General features: G+C 42.9%; 1 protein-coding gene across 2 annotated transcripts in view; it reads left to right on the top strand.

Annotated features, from left to right (window-relative positions):
- LOC311053135 (uncharacterized protein) overlaps positions 1–16,643 on the top strand; it is a 50,369-nt gene that overhangs the window by 18,965 nt on the left and 14,761 nt on the right. For both annotated transcript variants that reach the window (XM_084068544.1, XM_084068543.1), the window contains exons 9-21: positions 132–230; positions 1,516–1,550; positions 2,126–2,169; positions 2,550–2,587; positions 3,036–3,155; positions 4,611–4,742; positions 5,356–5,397; positions 5,645–5,785; positions 9,401–9,565; positions 10,546–11,029; positions 12,364–12,665; positions 13,404–13,738; positions 15,668–15,848. In XM_084068544.1, coding sequence (XP_083924670.1) covers positions 132–230; positions 1,516–1,550; positions 2,126–2,169; positions 2,550–2,587; positions 3,036–3,155; positions 4,611–4,742; positions 5,356–5,397; positions 5,645–5,785; positions 9,401–9,565; positions 10,546–11,029; positions 12,364–12,665; positions 13,404–13,738; positions 15,668–15,848 — 2,118 coding nt within the window. The remainder of the gene's footprint in view (positions 1–131; positions 231–1,515; positions 1,551–2,125; positions 2,170–2,549; positions 2,588–3,035; positions 3,156–4,610; positions 4,743–5,355; positions 5,398–5,644; positions 5,786–9,400; positions 9,566–10,545; positions 11,030–12,363; positions 12,666–13,403; positions 13,739–15,667; positions 15,849–16,643) is intronic.

Raw genomic sequence — 16,643 nt, 5'->3', positions numbered from 1 at the left:
AGAGTTTATTTTTTTAATAGAAATTACACAGATGGGGATTGAATGGGTTAAATTTGACATTACTTTTCTTGGTCAAGTCCCTTGATGAACGTACCAGTCCACTAACGGGATGTGTTGTGTTGTGTTGCTAGGCGTCAGTGTGCATGACATGGGCAGAGGATGCTCAGGCTCTGGCCCGATCTACCAGCCTGTCCATCAGAGACCAGACCATTACTGCCACCTTAGCCAAGGTTTGTCTGTCTGTCTGTCTGTATGTATGTATGTATGTATGTATGTATGTATGTATGTATGTATGTATGTATGTATGTATGTATGTATGTATGTATGTATGTATGTCTGTACTGCATGCATGTTATTGGTGTTAAAGATAATCGATTCACAGATTAATCGCGATGCGGACATGGACGATTATGAATCCATTACATTACATTACATTACAGTCATTTAGCAGACGCTTTTATCCAAAGCGACTTACAATAAGTGCATTCAACATAGGTAGGGAACGAAAACTACTAATCACCAGAAGTCTCAAGTGCATTTCCTGCAAAAACAAGCAACCAAGAGTATACCTAGCACTAAGGTAAAAGTGCTATATATCAGCTACCTACTTTCTGTGTTCCATTCACAAATCATTCAAATCAGTCAAAAATCATTATTATTATTTATTTATTTTGATCATATTGCTAATTGCACAGAGCAGCAGCCAGATGTATATGTTGTTCAGTATATCTGACTGCTTGTATTGAATGATGAAAACGTTGCCATGTTGTGCAGTAATATCGAAAAGTGTGATGCATCACAATGCATCGTCGAATCGAATCAAATTATTACAAGGTTATTCGTAATCTGATTGAATGGTGAGGGCAGTGCCAATGCACACCTCTAAAGCAGGGGTCTTCAACGTTTTCAGCCCAAGGACCCCCTAGCTGAGAGAGAGATGAAGCAGGGACCCCCTACTCTATAGTGTATAAAATTGTGTTTCAGATAAACATTTTCTTCTCTTTTTTCCCTCTACACACCTATAACTCTTTGCCAAAAATAGCAGATCTACAAGCTCACAACGCCTCGCGCTGCAATCTGCTATTTTTGGCTAAAGTTCTCCTCAGAAAAGGGATGCTAGGGTTCAAGTGGTCACGGTAAAAAAGTAATAATCCTATCACACAAAGATTTGGCGGACCCCCTGTAGTAGCTCTGAGGACCCCCTAGGGGTCCCGGACCCCCTGTTTAAAACCACTGCTCTAATGTAGGTGCACCGTTTGATGGATTTACGCCAGTTGCTTCTCATTTGGTCTCTCTGTGAAGCTATCTATGACATCTATGAGAAGATTTCATTGGCAACACAATTTTATACAATATGTAGTAGGGGGGGTCCCTGCTTCATCTCTCTCTCAGCTAAGGGGTCCTTGGCCTGAAAAAACGTTGTAAGAACCCTGCTTCATGTGATAGTTACGTATAGTTTATGCATAGTGTTGTTGTTAATGCATTTTATTCATGGCGTTGTCTCCTTCCTTTCAGAAACCAGAGGCAGACAAATCAACATTCAGCAAAGGGTACGTTAGAGATGTTTTCTCTCCTTTCTCCTCAAGGCCTACGGCTACGTACCTACCCTCTCACTGACCCCCCGTCTCCAACACAGGGCTCTTTAACAGGGGGTCTGGGACCCCTAGGGGGTCCTCAGAGTTACTCCAGTGGGTCCGGCAAATCTTTGTGATTTGGTGCACCCCAATGCTTTTTTTACATTAACCACCATCTCTATTCTGAGGAACATTAGCCAAAAATATCCGATCTACAAGCTCACAGAGGCGTTGTGAGCTTGTAGATCTGCTATTTTCGGCAAAGAGGTTCGGTATAAGGGGGAGAAGGAGTAAATCAAGTGCTAAGCATTGAAGGTTTAAGTGGTTAAATATCTGAAATGGACAAAAAACATGAATTTACACTGATGACAGTCAATGAAGCCATCTATGAAATCTATGAAAAAGTTTAATCCACTTAATGTAGTGCTGAGGGTCCCTGCTTCATCTCTCTCTCTCAGCTAGAGGGTCCTTGGGCAAAAAAAAAAACCTAGCTGTCTCTAACACATACACATCAGAGGTAAAAAGACTACTTGTGTTTTGTGTCTTCACAGGAAATCTACCCCAGAGAAGTCTACCGCAGATGGTGAAGATTCAGGTAATTAGCTGAGCGACCGTCCACATTTCTGTCTGAGCTTTCCCACTGAGGTCGAACCAGGTTCCATTCTTTTTTTCCCGCCTAATTTTCAACCAGTTCAGAGTGTTTCCACTGAAAATGTATTGGTTCAAAAACCCTAAAAGTTGGTTCGGAACTGGAACTGCTTTCAAAATATATTTGCACGATTTTTCAAAAATAGCAGATCTACAAGCTCATAGCGCGGCACCGAGTGCCGCGCTATGAGCTTGTAGATCTGCTATTTTTTGAATAGCCAACGTATAAAATAATGGTTTAAGTGGTTACACAGATGCGTTCCCGGTTTTAATGGGTTAAGCCAGTCATCCTCATTCTGTCTCCGTGTTATCTGTTTCCCCTTACAGGAAATGGGCCCAAACTTGCCAAGAACACTTCAGAAGAGGTATGCACGTCTAATTTATTATCTGCCATTTACTCCTACATGATCACAACGCTCACAACGTGATGGGACACGTTGTGATGTACACACTGTTGTGTGACGAAGCATGAACTAGGACTTCAAGTTGTATCGTTCAACTTTGTATGCGATTAATATGTTACTTTGTCCAGTCTGTATGGTACAGATGCATAGTGCTGCTTAAATAATAATAATAATAAACTTTATTTGTATTGCACCTTTAATGACACGAAATGCAGCTCAAAGTGCTTTACAGAGCAAGAATACAATGACAACTAATTTAACAATAAAGCAAAAAAGAAAGGCAAAAGCTTAAAACAACATTAAAATAATAGCAAAACGCAGTGAATCGGGCAATACAGTGAGGACATGGATAACAACCCAAAAAATCAGCTAAAAGCAAGAGTGTAATGTGTGAGTTGTTTTGTTTCAGAACGGCACAGTGTTGATCACTGGACTTCCTGAGACCGGCTGGACTGAGAGTGACGTCATCAAACTGGCCCAGCCGTATGGAGCGCCCACTGACCTCATCGTGGCCACACAGCTAGGGAAGGTGGGTGTGTCCAGGAAAACCCGTCGTCACAATACTAATGGAAAAGCACCTTAAATGAAAATAACACGAATTATGTTTTAATTTTCAAAAGTATGGGTGCATTTTTTGACTTGAAAATACACAATTTGCATTTAAAAGAAATGTCTCTAATTGTGCACCGTCTTTCAAGTAATTTAAAATGAGAAAGAAACAATTTAATTCGCTTTTCAGTCAATGGCAGTGAATGAGTTAAGACAGGGGTGATGCAACTTTGATGATGGAGAGGGCCACTATATTTCCACACTCACTCCAGAGGAACACATTGCATATACTGTCGGGCCAGTCTATGTCACTTAAACATAGCAAAAATAGCCGATCTACAAGCTCAAACGGCGACACATTTTGAGCTTGTAGATCTGCTATTTTTTTAATTGTAAACCTGATTTATCTTTTGCTATTTTTGAATTGGAATCCTGAAAAGTAACATTTTTATTTAATTTCAAATATATTTAGTTATACTTATGTTCACATTTTGAACTTAAATACACATTCATTGGACATAAAAAAGACAACATAATACTAGTCATTAAGCTACTAATATAGATAGTAATTAAATCGGGTCGTGTTTGCGATTGTAATGGCTGAAATCAAAAATATATCAGTATTCTATATCCCATTTTCTTTACACCCAGTGCCAATTGTCTATGTAATCCTGGGCACTACACTCCCTCTGCCAACCTAGGGAGGCCAGGGCCGAGCTCATGCCTCCTTCAATGCATGAGAGCCAACTGACCTTCTTGTCACCTGACAGGGGGGAGTTTCCCTGGTTGGACGGAGTGCGTGGAACACGTTATTCCAACCAGTTCCTATATAGCAGTGGTTCTCAAACTTTTTCATGTCAAGGACCCCCAAATTGACACTTATTAGCCCGCGGACCCCCATTTGAAAAGATAAGCCAGGGACCCCAATAAGAGAAGGTTTATACGGCTTTCTAGCTGTGATTCTCAAACATTTTAATGTCAAGGACCCCCAGTTTGACATGTATTAGGCTACGGAGCCCCATTTAATGGCATTTATACCTCTGGGACCCGAATGTATATTATAAAATCAATGTTAATTTAACTCTGAGAGTGTACAAATGGAACCAAATGGACCCGTTAGGGTCCATTTGGTTCCATTTGTACACTCTCAGAGTTACAGAACCATAAGGGTCCATTTGGTTCCTATCCATCATTTAGCTAGGGACCCCCTGGAACCGCCTCAAGTACCCCTGGGGGTCCCCGTACCCCACTTTGAGAACCAATGCTATATAGTATTCTATATATAGTACTCTGATATCAACCTGCAGGCCACATTAAGTGAAGGTGGGGGCCGCCAGTTGCCCATGTATGAGTTAAGACATGCCCAGAATAGGGATGTGGTTTAAAAAGTGAGAACGGAAGTTGAACGGTGGTTTTGTTTTGTTTTGTGGGTCAGGCGCTGCTGTTGATGCCAGATGCAGAGACGGCAGAGGAGATGGTGAAGGTCCTCAGCTTCTTCCCGGCAAAGATCAACGACTCTCCGTTGACCCTGACCAACTTCAAACAGGCCGTCAGTCGCAACACACCGGTACGCTCCTTACTGCAATCTGTCATCCTCTCTCTCTGTCTCCACACCCCCCTAATACAGTGCTTCTCAGCCTTTTCAGGCCGCGACCCCCCAAACTGGGGACCCCCCAAAATAATTATATTGAACTGGGGACCCCCCCCCCCCCCACACCCTGACAAGCACTTGGAATTGTTGGAGTTGAAGCATTACATTTAGTTTGACTCCACAGATAAATATTGTGAAAACAGCAGATCTACAAGCTCACAACGCCTCTTATATTATTTGTCAGACCAATGTTGCAGTTTGTTGATTACTTTTGATGCAGCAATGGTGTTTTTTCTTTCTTTTTTTCCCTTCTTTTTTTGAAGTATTACAAAGGTCTTAAAAGTCCTTAAATTGTCACTTAGCTGTCATATGGGGACCCTCCTGTGGGTCCCGACCCACGGCTTGAGAACCACTTCCCTAATCTGTTCTGTTGATTTCTTGGTGTAGTGATGTGGATGTGTTTTTTTTTGTTGGTAGAGTTTTTTTTTTTGTAGAGTCTTTTTTTTTGCACATAACTTAAACCCCATGCAGTTTTTCTGCCTAAGATTACTCCTGTTGTCCTGAAAATAATGCTTAACTGTCCCTGCAGGTGGCGCTGTACAATCTTCTGAAGGTATCGCAAGACCCATTGGTAAGTATTCAGCCTTTTCCCTCATGTATTATGGGCACAGATCAAGTCAAAAGTGATATTTTCCTCAGTAGTCCTCCTTGCCTGCTGTGTAGATTTGGTTATTTTCACTATCTGTCGTATGACGTAGTATGTAAGGGCTTAAGTGGTGTCCTGATTCCACTGATATAATTGGTGAACTTGAACTTGGTTGACTACATTGGCTTAATTAGTGATGGAATGGTGTTCTTCTCCCCCCTCTGCCCTCTAGGGGGCGCTAGCGACCGTAGGCTGGAGCAGCCTGCTGGTGATCGGCAACGTTCCGGACACGCCCACCGGCCCGCCCGAGGTCCAGAAACTGGTGCAGCGCTTCGGGACGGTGCACAACAGCCTGGTCCTCAACCACAACATGGTGAGAATATGAGACACACATTGGCTGCGTTTACATGGACAGGTTTATTCCACTTCAATTCGGAATGAATGCTCATTCAGAATAGAAATGCTCATGTAAACGCATCGGTATGGCCATACCGGTCTGATCCGAATGAAATTTCATTCGGGTTTGAAGGGCTGGTATATACCGATAGAATCGGGCTACATTGCCCATGTAAACGCACTGGTATCAGACTGGTATACATTTGTTCTTTTGCGCATGTGTCATTGGCTAGCGCGGTGCTTCTGGGTGGGGGGGGAGAGGCGCAAGCCATGTGGAGTCTGGCGCTCCAAGCCCAAGTCGCAGACGCGCGTAGTTCTCCGCCGACCGGCTCCTCCTCCGGGTCAGCAGCAAATATAACAGGAGCTGATTTTGCTGCATTAAACTCATCAATAGCAGACCAATGGCCGTAGCCAGGATGCGGTGTGCTTCCATTATCAAACCTTCTCTCTACCTTCTCTCTCTTAACTTGTTTTATTGTCTCTCTTCTCTTCTTCCTCATTTACCTATATAGCTGGCAGCTTTGATTGATTGTGAGCTGTGGCTTGTTATTATTTCTCTCTGGCAGCCGTGACTTAAGGCCTTGGCTACACGTACCTACATGGATCTTTTACTAAACGGATATTTTAGTCCTCCGTTTTTAAAAAGAATCCCTGGCCACATGACAAAGATAAACACAAATCCCTGTCCACACGTAGACGCAGAAACGCATCGATCAGCTGCATGTTTCAATTTTATATCAGATTTTATATTTACATTTATTTTATAATTATATATATGAGGGGCCAAATACAAATACATTTGTAATCACATGTTAAGGCCCAATACTGCAATAGCTGCATTATTTTAATAGCATACGTGAACAGCATATGTGAACATAAACGAAAACAACATTATTAGGGCTCAGCTGCAGCGCAAACAGTAGCCATGGTTCACATGACGCTGTCGAGTCTCTGGTTTATAGTGGTGTTCGTTTTTTTTTTACATTGCCAACTCTCACATGTACATAAACGTTCAGATTTCAAATATAAAGTGCTTACCCCTGAGCCATGGATGTTACAAGGCAATCCGGACCGTGATAAGTACCCATATCTCCCGTATTGTTCAATAAAAAGCATTTTAATCCCATTGCCGGCCATTTTCTTTTTCTGTTCTTTTATTTTGGTAATGTATCAGAGTGCAATACACCTTCCAACCATTGGTGTCGCATGGTTGAAAGCATCGGAGAAAATTTGGAGAAAATGGCCGACGATCGGATTAAAATGCTTTTTATTGAACAATACGGGAGATACGGGTACTTATCGTGGTCCTGATCGCCTTGTAACGTCCGTGGCTCAGGGGTAAGCACTTTATATTTGAAATCTGAACGTTTATGTACATGTGAGAGTTGGCAATGTAAAAACATCGAACACCACTATAAAGCAGGGACTCTCGGCACCGGGGCGATTGTGTTTTAGGACGACAGACCCCACATTCACTCTGTGTGCGCGCCGTGTGTTCTACTTGGCGCAGAGAAAGAGGGTTTTCGTCACACAGTGAATGAGCTACTTTTCCCACCACTGTTTTATTATTAAGTATGACATTATTTAGCCATAAATGAGCGTGCCTTGTTTCATAGACTGTAAGTGTTGCTCTCTCTCTGTCTTCATTTATTATTATAATGACCATGAGCGGTCCGGTGTTTATGTATTATTGTATTATTTATTATTATAATGACCATGTGCGAATGCGCGATGACGTCATCGTTTCTCATAATCTCTGGATTACATGTCCACACAGATCCACTGAAACGCATGTTTTGGAAAACCTTCACTTATTTATCCGTTTAAAAATATCCGTTTTAGCGGCCAAAAACACCGTTTGCGTGTGTGTGGCTGAAAGGCCCAAACGCACACAAAAATGTGCGTTTAGAAAAAGATCCATGTACGTGTAGCCAAAATTGTTATTATTCATTACCAAGGCTGCCAGAGGTAAATAATACATATGTTTACCTGTCAAACACCCCCGCCCCGTCCCCAACCTGGCCCGAAGCACTCATGCGCATGACCAGAGTTCTATTCCGAATGAATGCTTGGCTCATGTAAACGATTGAGGAACAGGAATACTTTTATTCAGGTGCCATGTAAACAGTTGGGTATACATTTCTATTCGGAATGAGTTCATTCTGAATGAATAAATATTGTGCATGTAAACGCACCCATTGATGCGTAACACCCTGGTCCTCAACCACAACATGGTGAGAATATGAGACACACATTGATGCGTAACACCCTGGTCCTCAACCACAACATGGTGAGAATATGAGACACACATTGATGCGTAACACCCTGGTCCTGCATGGTGAGACTCACACATTGTACACACACATGGATTAACGTTCTCAGTCGCCACGACTGATTTCAAGTCATTTGATTTCACAGAAGTCAGCATGTCTTCTATGGAAGCGCGTCTATGGGAGACGGCATTTATCTAAACTAAAATCTGTGGGTTGATTTTAGATCAAAAACTTTTCTGTCTTTAGTGTGTGTGTGCAATAATGCAGCCGAAAGTCAAAGTTCAGAGGCATTAATATTGGCTTTTGTTAGGCTAGATATGTGTTTACATTTCTTGAATGAATATGACTTTATTTTGCAAAAATGTACCTATGCAAAAAGACATTAAAACTTCGTACTGCATTTCTTTTGACTGCATCGTGAGACATATCGTTGTCGAGGTATTCAGCAACGTTATCGAATATCGCATGCTTTCCTGATATCGTGCAGGCTTAGTGGGGACAAATATCCTCCTATAATTTACCAAAGCTCTGTGAGGGTGGTGGTGAGCCCAAATCTCTTCTGCCCGGTTCTCCTCAGTGGCTGGACCTATTCATCTGAATTGGCACACAGCCATTCACCAGTACCATGTGCACGGAACAGCGAAGCCCGGTTTTCGCTTTCCCCAAATGTCAGCTTTTTATTTGCGTTTTCGTGTTCGCTGGCTCCCCGGGTTGCCAAATCATGTGCGCATATCCCCCCACGGGTATGGTCTAGTATAATTAAGTTGTGAGGTATGATTTTTGCTTTAATCCAGGGGTCTTCAATGTTTTCAGGCCAAGGACCCCCTAGCTGAGAGAGAGAGAGATGAAGCAGGGACCCCCTACTCTATATTGTATAAAATTGTGTTTCAGATTCAACTTTTTGTTGGTTTACTTGGTCTGCTCTTTTTTCCCCCTCTAACACCTCTTTGCCAAAAATAGCCGATCCACAAGCTCACAACGCCTCGCGCTGCGAGGCGTTGTGAGCTTGTAGATCTGCTATTTTTGGCTAAAGTTCTCCTCGGAAAAGGGATGCTAGGGTTAAAGTCGTTAATGTAAAAACTAAAAAAAAAATCATATCACACCAAGATTTGGCGGCCCCCCTGTAGTAACTCTGAGGACCCCCTAGGGGTCCCGGACCCCCTGTTGAAGACCCCTGCTTTAATCCATGCATACAGTATCTGTCAAAAGGATAAAGCACAAACACTCACCCTGCATATGATCGTCAGATATTTGTTCATGCACCCTTGTATTTATTCATGAAAAAACAATCCGCCCTCATTGTTTCCGCCTCATGTCAGATGATCTGTGAGATGGCCACGGGCGCCCTGGCCCTGTGCGTCACCAAGCGCTTCCAGAGGTTCCCCTGCATCATCCAGAGCTGTCCCCTGTCCTTCAGCCGCAAGGCGGACCCCAAGCCCAGCGCCCAGGGCAAGGTCATCACCACCTACCTGGACGCACCCAAGGTACCTGTTACTACCCTAACATCAGCAGTACACATGTAAACATTTATCACCTCCTACCTGGACACACCCAAGGTACCTGTTACTACCCTGACATCAGCAGCAATCTGAACATGTATGTTCTGTTTATTAACATATATTAACACATCGGGTGCCAAACACGGTCTGAACCGTGTGTTTACATAGTGGTGGTTCCGAAGCTTCGGTGCCGTTCACGGTCTGAACCGTGATTTCAGTCTTTTTGTTTTTTTCGTTTTTCTCCGCGCGGGCGGGGCTAGAGCAGCTCTGGGAGCACCCATTGTAATCCTGCGAAGGAAGTGCCAGATCGCTCACCGGAAACACTTTTTTCCCCCCCATCCGGTTCCTGTCTATTTCCCACTTTGAAACGCCTATATCTCCGAATCTGTTTCCTGTGGGGAAAAACGGTCATGCGCGGTGCGCGATCCCCCCCCGTTGTAACTCGCCAGGGTAATGTTATGGTTCCAGCCTGTAGCCAGGCTCATGGCACAACATGAATCGATGCTTTTTTTTGCGTGGATTTGCTTGTAACGCACACGGAAACAACAAACAGCAAAGCGCAGTCAATGGGAGAATGCTGGCACCCACGGTAAGTTGTTATGAAAAAACGCTGGCACCCGATGTGTTAAGGGGATAGTTCACCTCCAAAATGACTTTTTTTCCTATTGATTAGTCACCTCATGGAGACTTGAATTCATGGATATTTTTTAGTTTTTGTCTCATTCCTAAGACAATAATCTGATGACCAGCAGCGGTTCCGGTAGGAGACACAATGGAGACTCTTTGTGTCTCCTACCGGAACTGCTGCTGGTCATCAGATTATTGTCTGATAAAAAAAGAACATAGCAGATCTACAAGCTCACAGCGTGGCACTCGGTGCCACGCTATGAGCACCGAGTGCCCATTTCTTTACATTAACCACTTCACTTGACCCCATTGACTCACTTATTCCATCTGTCCCCCAGGAGTCCCCCGCCAACGCCACGGACAGCCACCCGGCGGCCCCCACCACCACCGCTCACCAGGAGGACGCGGCGGCGGCGCCTCCAGAGAACCACACGACGACCACCGCCGTCGTCCCCGGGGGAGGGACCACGCAAAAACAAGAAGAAAAAGCCGCCATCGTGGACAACGGAAACGCCGCGGGCGACGATAATAAGACAGAATTCATCAAGGAGGTCCGTAGCGACTGCGGCGCGCGCGTCCTCCTGCGCTGTGAGCTGTGCGAGTGGCGCCGCGACGCCGTCGCCGCCGATGACTCCGCCCGTTTCGTATCGCAACACGTGAGCGGGAAACCGCACGAAGAGGCCGTGGCGAGGAGAGCGAAGCTCAACAGTTTGTTCGACGCCAAGGAGCTGAAGAAGGAGGAGGAGGAGGAGGAGGAGGGGAAGTCCACGAGAGACGACGTCCACGCAGAGAGCGGCGGCGGCAAGAAGGACCAAACCGCCGGTAAGGACCTGTCTGTCGCTGAGTGCGTTTATTTATGAGCTTGTAGATCTGCTATTTATTTTTTTTTTGCAAATCTTTGAATATGAATCTTTGTTTTTTAACCAATTAAGACCTGAAGCCGATTCTACAAATGTCTTCTAAAATCCCAACAGTTTTCTGAAAAACGTATGTTTCTATGTCAGTGGTGCTCAAACTTTTTCGTGTCAAGAACCCCCAAAATGATATGTATTTGGCCGCCGACCCCCATCTCAAAATATTTTGTTCCAGGGACCCCCCAGAAGCAAATATTTGAGTAAAAAGAAAACGCTTTAAAATAATATATATATTCGAAGATTTGCACACATTTTCACGATTTTTCAAAAATAGCCAAAATGTAAAATAATGCTTTTTAGCTCAAATCAAAAAAATTACACAGATGCGTTCCAGGACTTAATGGGTTAACTCAAATCTTTGCTTCTGGGGGATTCTACTAATGTCTTCAAAAACAGTTTTTTTTAAAAAGAAACGTATGTTGCTGTAATATCAGTGGTACTTTTCAATCCTTGAACCCCTTTTAGGGGGGGTTGTTGCTGTGCACAGTATATAGCACAATACATTTTTGAATACATACTTTTTTTTTTTTTCCAGTAAACTTAGTTCAGGATGTAGATGTAGCGTTTGTAGAATTGGCCTCAGGTCTTAAATGGGTTAAAACAAGCTGGATCATGATGAAACTACGACAAATATCATGCTTTGGCAATTTAGTGCGAAAATAAGCATATCTCCAAGCTCGTTGTGAACTTGTATATATGCTATTTTTGCTATCGTTGAAAATGCCAATATAATTAAACAAACAAATAAATACATATATATAAGTATAAGTATTTTGGCCATAGCACATTATTTATTTTCTTTATTGGTTAGTCATTGTCAGTCATGTCTTTGTATATTTTCAGTCATTTGTATATTTATCTGTTTTGCCTGCATGGCTCAGCCTGCCAGCGACGAGAAAAACAAGATTTTTGAAAAATAAAACGTTTATCACAAAGGAATCGGGAGAAATAAACTGAGAAAATAAACTGAGAAAAAAATTCACATTTTACCGATATTTTCTCTGGCAGGGAAGGGGGTAGATTGTGTATGTACTCTGGCTGTTAAAGAGTTATTATAAGGCATATATGCTCTGTTTTACAAAGCATTAAAGGCAGACAGAAATGCAATTGTATACGATTCAATGTTCAGTGCCATATATATATATATATATATATATATATATATATTTTTTTTTTTTTTTTTTTGCCATAAATTATTTCTATGACAATTAACCATTGACTAAATATAATCCTGACTGACAGGTGCAGCTGCTGGGAAAGAACCGATCAAACCCCTGGAGGACGTGAAGGACGGAGGAGAGCAGCTTCCTACCAGCGTTCCCACGCAGGTCTGCAACGCCCAGGCGGACGCCAAGGCGGCCGGCGAAACCGAAGCGGCGATCGCCAAAGAACCCGAAGAGAGCAAACCCAGCCAGAAGGAGGCTTCAGGAGAGGGAGAGGGATCGGACAAGACCCACTCCGGACCAAAGGAGACCCAGGCTGCATCCAGCTCTGTAGATGGAGACGTCTCGTCCAGCAAGCCTGACGACGTGGAGATTCCTAAGGTATGCGTTTGGCTATTCAAAAATAGCAGATATACAAGCTCATAGCGCGGCACCGAGTGCCACGCTATGAGCTTGTATATCTGCTATTTTAGAAAAATCTTGAAAATGTGTGTGTATGTGTGCACACATTATAATATGTGTGCACACATTATAATAAACTTTATTTGTATAGCACCTTTCATGACATGACAAGAATACAAGTATAGTTACAACCAATTTAACAATAAAGCAAATAAGAAAAGCAGAAGCATAAAACACATTAAAATAATAGCAAAGGGCAGTGAATCAGGCAATACAATACATATATTGCTTATATGTATTGTTCTTGTATTGTATTGTATTCTAAAGGTCTGGGATATTTTATTAAAAAAAAACAAAGGTTAATAAAGCCTCAATCTGTGATTTCTTCACCTGGTTGTCAGTATGTAGAAGAACAGCAAGAACAATATTACTAAAACATAAATCATTGTACATATTGTTTAATTTCCCAAACGGTTGCATCTGTGAGCTTGTAGATCTGCTATGTTAGGCAAAGAGGTTTAGGTGTAGAGGGGGAAAAAAGGCAGACCAAGTAAACTACAAAAGTTTAATCTAAAACGCAATTTTATACAATATAGAGGAGGGGGTCCCTGCTTCATCTCTCTCTCAGCTAGGGGGTCCTTGGCCTGAAAACGTTGAAGACCCCTGCATTAGGACATTGAGTCGTGAGATGTAATGTTGCTTTAATCCATGCTTTAGGTGACATCAGACATGGTGGACGCTCTGCTGGTGGAATGCCGAACCAGCACGGCCAGCCGAGCCACCGTCGCCACGACGTCGCCCCCCAGTGGCCAAGGAGCGTCAGGGGCAGCAAAGACAGAGGAGACCTCCTCCTCCTCCTCCGGCGCACAGGGAGGCGACAGCGCCGTGAAAAAGGAGGAGGAGGAGAAGAAGAAGGAAGCGGCGGCGAAACGGGTGAAAACGCAGGAGGAGGAAGAGGAGGAAGCGAGCCAGAGGAAGAAAGAGAGCGACGCCAAGAGAGAGCTCCGGGAGCGGGAGAGGAGAGAGAGAGCCAAGAAGGACCGAGAGACAAGGTTACTACGACTTTTCTTTTCTGTTTTTGTTCCTTTAAGACCTGGAAAACATCTTGTCTCATTTTGGATTTCTTTGGCTATATTTGAAAATTGGTGCAAACTTTGAATATATATACCGGTATATATTTTTTAAACAACCTTTTTAACACATTGAGTGCCAAAAACGGTCCGGACCGTTTCTCATAATCCAAACGAGGAGTGCCAAAAACGGTTATGACGGTTATTTCCTTCACAGCACCAGGAGATATCATTTTTCGAAGATTCAGACTCCAATCCACTTCCTGGTTAACTTATGACTTCAAAAGCCTGTATCTTGGCTCCTATGTACTTTTTATGTATTTTCGACTATTTTCAACTGGCTGCAACTATGGAACGGATTGCCGAATGTTTTTAATTTTTCCCCCCCCGATTGTACGAGACCTCTATGTGTGTAATGAGGGGATCACCGTGAGGACGGTGATCACTGAAAATATTTTGTGACTACTTGAAAAAGGTTAAAAAATGGTAAAAAATCCAGGCACTGACTGTACCCGGTTTTAAAACACCCCTGGCACTCAATGTGTTAACTCAAATCTTTGCTTCTGGGGGTCCCTGGAACAAAATATTGGTGAGATGGGGGTCCGTGACAAAATACATATAATTTTGAGGGTCCATGACATGAAAAAAATTGAGAAGCACTGATATTATAGCAACATACGTTTTTCAGAAAAACTGTTTGGATTTAAAAGACGTTTGTAGATGTGTTCCCGGATTAAATGGGCAAAAAAAAAGAGGCTTAGGTTTATAATAATAATAATAATGCATACAATTTATATTGCGCTTTTCTAGGTACTCAAAGTCGCTTTACAGAACAGATAAAAACAACTTTCTTAGAACAAACTAGTTAAAAAGGTTCAAAGAAAGGTAAACAAAAGGGGAGGGGCGGGGGTTGGGGTTTTATGTAGGGAATGTGAGTCTGAAAAGGTTGGTTTAGTTCAGTTTGTATAGGTTTTAGTGTTATCTTTAGGGGTATTTGTCAGGGTCGAGATTCAGAAAGTTCCAAAGAATTGTGGAAATAGCAGCTTGTCAGCTATTTCCACTTTTAAAAAAATGGGTTTTGAAAATGTGTGAGAATATCAGGCTAAATATTAGACAAAGACTAAAACTAATTCAATTTTATCTATGATTTTAGTTAAGTTCTAGTGTTTTTTGTAAACACAATAGTTATTTTTTGGAGCGGTGCAACCGCTCCTATAAGAGGGTTTAGGACCCATCCGTGGTGAACGTTTTTCTTTCCGTCGTGAAAATGTGTCTTTCGCTGTGACGCCATGCTGTGGAAAACACGCCCATAGATAGGTGTGAAAGTTTTCACACCTATGCGGGACGTGCCGTGATTGGCTAGCGAGACACATGATGAAATTAACTTCAAACTTCGCAGACGCGCTGTGATTGGCTAGCGAGACGCATGATGAAATTAATAATAATGTAAAAAATCACACCCAGTGTGAAGTGGGCGGTGTGGTCATCACAGTGGTCATCACAGTGATGGAAGCTCAAAATAGTTTCACTTCAAAAAAGTGCATAACACTATAAAAATGAAGCTTGAAGTGCATAGTCCTATTTATGGGTTTTTAATTTCTCGCTAGCCAATCACAGTACGTCGCAGCCAATCAGCCAATCACAGTACAGCGAAAGACAAATTTTCGCGACCGAAGAAAAAAATTCGCTACGGATGAGTCCCAAACCCACTTATAGGGCAATGTAAGCACGTCACTTCGCAGGACGTGCTGTGATTGGCTACCGAGATGCATGATGAAATTAATAACTCATAAATAGCACCGCTCACTTCACACTGGGTGTGAGTTTTATATTTTATTTGTGTTGTTTTTTTATTAAAACATTTCAGTGAACTAAAATGTTTTTTCCCCCAAATGTTTCTAACCCCTGCAGGGAGAGACGGGAGAAGGAGAGGAAGGAGTCTGAGAGGAAGGAGGCAGACAGGAGGGAGGCAGAGAGGAGGGACAGGAGGAGGAACCACCGGGAAGGTTCTTCCTCCGGGTCGAGGTCAGAGGGCAGCAGACGCAGCTCCAGGAAAGACGGAGCGGACAGGCCGCCCAGCGAGGTCAAAAAGGTCAGTTCCCCAAGACCTCCGTTTAGGGCTCAGGGCAGGGGTCTTCAACGTTTTCAGGCCAAGGACCCCCTAGTCGAAAGAGAGATGAAGCAGTGACCCCCTCTATATTGTATATAATTGTGTTTCAGATTATACTTTTTTCGTTTTCTTGGTCTGCTCTTTTTTTCCCCTCTACACCTATAACTCTTTGCCAAAAATAGTGAGCTTGTAGATCTGCTATTTTTGGCTAAAGTTCTCCTCAGAAAAAGGGATGCTAGGGTTCAAGTGGTTACGGTAAAAAGAAAAATAATATCACACAAAGATTTGGCGGACCCCCTGTAGTAACTGTGAGGACCCCCTAGACCCCCTGTTGAAGACCCCTGGCTTAGGGCAATGTACCCAAAATATATCCATACCTCAGCTTAGAGCTGGGAGCAAGGAACCCAAAATATATCCGAAACCGACATTTAGAAGTAGAACCAATAACCAACTTAACCTTGCTCATGAAGGTTCATCGAATATATCATTAAATTGACCCCCAAAAAATATTGAACAGACTTTTATAATTGGCTAAATCGATTAGTCTGAATAACAACTTCTGTACTGCACTATTACAAGATGCTCTAGTTTTAATCTATTTCATGGATAGATAAATGTTTTGTTCTCACCACGTTCTCTGACTCCTCGTTCTCCTGGTGCGTCATCCTCTGAGAACAATGGCCCCGATTCACTAATAAATGTACGACCATATTTTGATCTTTGAACCGGCATTTTAAGACAATTTTCGTAAATTTCTTAGTGAATCGGGGCCATTGA

The sequence above is a fragment of the Gymnoscopelus microlampas genome (assembly GCF_963454915.1).
Source record: "Gymnoscopelus microlampas genome assembly, chromosome: 2".
Taxonomy (NCBI): domain Eukaryota; kingdom Metazoa; phylum Chordata; class Actinopteri; order Myctophiformes; family Myctophidae; genus Gymnoscopelus; species Gymnoscopelus microlampas.
Note: the sequence above shows the minus strand (reverse complement) of the source record. Positions and strands in the feature narration are given on the sequence as shown.